The sequence below is a fragment of the Choloepus didactylus genome, chromosome 2, assembly GCF_015220235.1.
Source record: "Choloepus didactylus isolate mChoDid1 chromosome 2, mChoDid1.pri, whole genome shotgun sequence".
Taxonomy (NCBI): Eukaryota; Metazoa; Chordata; class Mammalia; order Pilosa; family Megalonychidae; genus Choloepus; species Choloepus didactylus.
The window spans coordinates 221,868,079-221,873,212 of NC_051308.1; the positions used below are offsets into that span (position 1 = coordinate 221,868,079).

Genomic DNA, 5,134 nt, shown 5'->3' on the forward strand with positions numbered 1-5,134 from the left:
ATCACCCCCCCCCCCCACCCCGTTTTCCTTTATGCCTTGAATTGGAGTTTTTCCTTGAAGAATCCAACCTGGGGCTGGATTGGGAGTCCCTTCCCCATGTCACACCCTCCCTCCCCCATGCACTATAATGACCTTTCATAGCACTTATCACATTGTGCTTTAATTGTCTGTGACCTCCCTGCTGCTGAAACCCTGCCTGATTTCATTGGAGCAGTCCAGCAGTATACTTCCTCACCCTACTCCAGACGGTAGAAGAAGGCATCAGACACGGTTCACTGGTGACAATTTATTATAATCCGTTGGCAGCACACAGATCAATATTAATTAAATCAGAACTATGTCCATTAGAAGTGGACAATGATTATGTCGCCATTCTCTTGATAATGGTGTGCATTTAATCATCTTGTTTTAGCTTCTTGATCTTCTGCTTGTGCCGCTCAATTTCTTTCTGCAGACGTTCAATCTCCTTCTTAGAATGAACGATCTCATCTTCATGGAGTTTCCTCAAGGCTTCCAGTTGTTGTCTAGTCTGTTCTCTACAAGGACACAATGGCTCTGAATTTAATCCCAATCCTCTGCCCTAAAGAGATCTCTAAGGATAACATACAATTCTTAAGGCCAAAATCAGAAGTCCCAGTCCCCTGAGGGTCTGGCTGCTCATCCTCTTCTTTCCCCTGTCCCACTAGTGAAAGAATACTACATCTTAAGATGAATCCATCCTGATGAGATGACTAAATGATTCAATTTTCCTGGTGCTAGTGCCTGAAATCTCACCATTAGGGAGCTTTTCCTTACAGATTCCTCTTTAGAGTAGGAAACTCTAGTTAGGTGTGGCAAATCCCCAATACCTCACCAGAGGAACAGCCCGGAGGAACAGTCCATTAGGGGGTGGGGGTGGGGAGGGCAAAATGAAGGGACAAACAAAGGAGTGTGCCTAGAGGACAAATATTCATCTCCTATCCCAATTTCGTCTAGGGCTCTCTTTGCCTATAAAATGTACCGCACACTATAAAAGCAAAAAGAAGGAAAAAAGAAGCCTAGGAGTCTCCTGTCTGGGGAGTATTGGGCAGTCCAATTTAGGTCTCAGAAGGGACTGGATTAAAACAGTTTGGCCTCAGTTTTCCTTAATTGTAAAATCGTAGATGTTCTCTAAGGGCAGGACCTTAGCCCTCTGGTGTGGCAGGTGCCATGGTGATCATTCTTAAGACCGAGCAAGAGAGGGCAGAAGTGAAGAGATAGGCCAAAGGAGATGCAAAAGCAAAACTGACTCCAGGCTCCTCCCCAGTGTGGAGAGAAGTCAGCTAAAGATAACATAGGGTTGGGAAAGGGAGTATTTAGGCCCAGCCTACTCCTTACTTCTAAGAGGAAGAGGAAAATCTACAGTCCAGGATTTCAGCTGGGTTGGACAGGGTAAATGTCTCCGGGAGCAGGTGGAGTCCAACTAAGATCAGGTGCCCCAGCTGATCCGCACAGTATGGCCGAGTTGGGGACTAGAAAGAACTGAATATGGGAATCCACGTGAGGCTTGCAAAGCTAAGGCGTGGAGCGGTTAGCGGGGAAGAGAGCGTAGAAGAGCGCGCGAAAGAAAGGAATCAGGCTCCGAGGGTCTGCAAGTATTGGACATTAGACACTAAATACAGTGAAAACCCCACAGGGGGTGATGGTAAAGGACACAGGGGGAGTTCAACCATGGGTTGCGAGGTTTGGAGCTCGGCAGGTAGAAATGGTTTTGGTTTGGGGACGCCCTTTAAGTGGTAACGGTGGGGACCTCCAGATTTGGGCGCACCAGATAGGGATGGTGGAACGGTTGGCGGTTTAAGACCGGCTGGAAAACCATGGGAGAACTAGAACTGCACTGAGGACCCTGTGGGCCTCACCGAAAGTATCGCTCCTCTTCCGCCGCCTCTCTCTTTCCGAAGGCCCCACCGGCCTCCCGGATCGCGCCAGCACGGTCGGACTGTGGAGAGATAGGGGACAGCGGTTAGGGCGCGGCGGCGAAGACCCGCACCGCGCTCGGCGCTGGGGCAGCGAACACTGCCACCGGCCTACCTGTTCCGAGCTGAAGCCTCGACCTTGCATGACTCTTACGCCCCACACGCCGAGCAGCGTCCGCGCACTCAAGGTCGAGACTGCCATTGCTGCTAGTGTCGCACCTCGGCCGTCACTGGCGTTGCAGACGCTCTGGATGCGCTAATGGCGCCGTTGGCTAAGCAGCCAATCTTTTCTAAGGAGGAGCGGATGAACAGGGGAGTAGCGAATCATGAGGGGGAGGAGGCGGGGTTCCTGGAGTTCACAGAGAATCCTGAGCAAGAGGCGGGCCTATTCTTAGGCAAACCATTGGAAAGGCTCAGCTGTCGGGGGCCAATAATGAAGCAGGCAAGGGGAGTGGGGAGAAGGGTGACAGAAGCTGAGATTTTGACTATTGGACTAATCAGAATGAGGCGTGGCGTCTGCCCCCACCCCACGATTTCAATCATAAAGTTATTATTATTAAAAATCCAAAGGAAGCCTTTTCCTGGCCTTATTAAACCATCTCATCAATAAGATGGATAATATAGGGGTTGGGGGCTAAATCGGGGATGCCCCGACTTGTAGGTTAGTGGAAAGGAGCCATATATATATAGGATTAGGGTTACGGATATATATATATATATCAGTTCATCTCTTAAGAGGTTAAGTTGTTCTTTTGTTGCATTGACATTGCACGCCAATGTCTCAGTTTAAGTGTCACCTTCTCAGAGAAACCTTCCCTGCTACCTTATCTAAAGGAGCTCCCAGAAGTGTATATGTGAATTATAGTGTTTGTTCAAGGATGTGTGCAGCTTGCTCTCGTATGTTCAGAAGGCAGAGCAATAGATGGTGGATGATAGATAGGGAGGGAGGGAGGGTGGGAAAGAAATAGTGATGTGACAGCATGTTAAAGTTGGTGGATTGGGCTATCGGGGGAGGGGGGTCAGGGTATGGTGGAGTTCTGTGTATGGGGTTAGTATTGTTTTTGCAACTATTCCTATAACTTTGAATTTATTTCAAAATAAAAAAAAAGGAGCTCCCATCCTTAGTCATTCTATCATCTCTGCCTCTTTTGTTCTCTCCTCTTTGCACTTTTCACCTACTGAAATTATCAGGGCTTAGTTCAAGTAAGCCCTGAATTAATATCTGGAGAATGTAATAATATATTGTTGAATGGGCTTGATAACTCTACTTTTGACAATGTGGGGCAATGGAATAGAAAGAGTGTAAGTAGGAGACTACCAAAGTTTTTTTCTTCGCCCTTGAGGTGGTTTGGGGATATATACCCCAGAAAAACATGTTCTTAAACTTAATCCATTCCTGTGGGTGTGAACCCATTGGAAGTAGGACTTTTTGATAAGGTTACTTCAGTTAAGGTGTGGCCCAACTCAATCAAGATGGGTCTTAATCCTATTACTGGAGTCCTTTATAAGCAGAATGAAATTTAGACACAGAGAGGAAAGGCAAAGGAAACAAGAGAGCTGAAGGGAAGCAACAAGCTGAAGGTCAACAGAACCCAGAAAAGAAAGGAGAGGCCAGGAGAGGCTGCCATGTGCATTGCCACGTGACAGAGGAACCCAGGACCAAGAATCATGGACAGCCAGTTCTCAAATGCTCAAGAACAGTCTTGGGGTAGAAAGCATTGCCTTGATAATGGCTTGATTTGGACTTTTTCCTAGGCTCAAAACCATGAGCCAATAAATTCCTATTGTTTAAGCCAACTCATTGCATGGTATTTGCTTGAGCAGCCAAGGAAACTAAAACAGCCTTCCTTCATCTATCCAACAATTGTGAACAAGGCAACTGTAGTCTCTAACTTCATGATGTTTATAGCCCTTGCATAAGTAATTTCCTCTCTCTGGGCATAGTTTCTTCTCCTTTAGATGTGAGCGTTGGGCCAGATTATCTATTTTATATAATAAAATACATGATTGTAAAAATAGCATTTTTGCTTTCTATGAAATAGTAGTAGAACTGGTTTTATTGGTCATCTTTTGGTTGGAAAAAGATTAAACCTGGTTTTAGTATGACTTAAATGGGACAGAATGCCTGCAGGGCACATTTCCAAATGTTCATTGTAGAAAAGTTGGAAAAAAAGAAAAGCAAAAGGATGGAGATAATTATCACTTACAGGCCTAGTATTCCTAGTGATACTAACTTTGTACATTTCTAGATGAACTTTAAGTACCATTCCAGTTCCAAAAACTCTGTTTCTAGGAAGTTCTTAGGAACTGCTATTTCTAGTTCACTTCCTGGGCTAAGTGTCCACGGGAGGGTCTTGCTGAGCTTCTGCAAAAGGTCTGCCCAGGCACTAGGATGAATATAAATTTTTTAAAAAATCAGAGAATATCAAGGGTTGGTCAGGATATAGGGAAATTGAACACTCGTATATTGCTGATGGGAATGTAAACTTCTGTGGAAAACAGTTTGGTGGGCTCTCAAAAAGCTAGAGAACTACTTATACGACTCAGCAATTTCAAGCGTAGGTACATACCTGAAGGATTGAAAGTTGGGACTGAGATATTTGTACACCAATATTCATCTCAGTGTTATTCACAGTAGCCAAAAGGAGGAAACAATGCAAATGTCCATCAACAGATGAGTGGATAAGCAAATAGTGGTAAATATACACAATGGAATATTATTCAGCCATAAAAAGGAATGAAGTACTGATACACTGGTACAACATGGATGGACCTTGAAAACATTATGCTAAGTCACAAAAGGACAAATTGTATGATTCCACTTATATGAGGTATCTAGATAAGGCAAATTCATGGAGTCCACAGACAGGTGGTGGCCAGGAGATGGGGAGAGGCAGAATGGGATGTAACTAATTAATGGGCACCCAGTCTCCTCTAGCGGTGATGAAATGAAAATGTTTTGGATCTAGATAGACGTGGTGGTTACACAACATTGTGAATGCACCAAAAGCCACTGAACTGCTCATTTTAAAATGGTTAATTGCCTGTTTACGTGAATCTCAGCTCAATTTAAAAAAAAAAGTCCATCTAGACCAACGGCTTGGACGCCAGCCCTTTAAGGGTCCTACCGGAGCAGGGCGGAGCTGGTGAAGCCGACCTGTAAGAATCCCTGGAGGTGGCGCCTGCGCAGGAAGGTCACG

The 5,134-nt window shown here is 45.3% G+C and overlaps 1 protein-coding gene across 1 annotated transcript; it reads right to left on the reverse strand.

Moving 5' to 3' along the window:
* Nucleotides 1-271: 271 nt before the first annotated feature.
* On the reverse strand, nt 272-2,211 carry ATP5IF1 (ATP synthase inhibitory factor subunit 1). Its single transcript, XM_037828012.1, has 3 exons — nt 2,050-2,211; nt 1,878-1,957; nt 272-536 (listed from the first exon to the last, which is right to left on the reverse strand). The coding sequence occupies exons 1-3, from the start codon at nt 2,134-2,136 to the stop codon at nt 395-397; spliced, it is 309 nt and encodes a 102-aa protein (XP_037683940.1). The 5' UTR covers nt 2,137-2,211; the 3' UTR covers nt 272-394.
* Between the last annotated feature and the right edge of the window lie 2,923 nt (nt 2,212-5,134).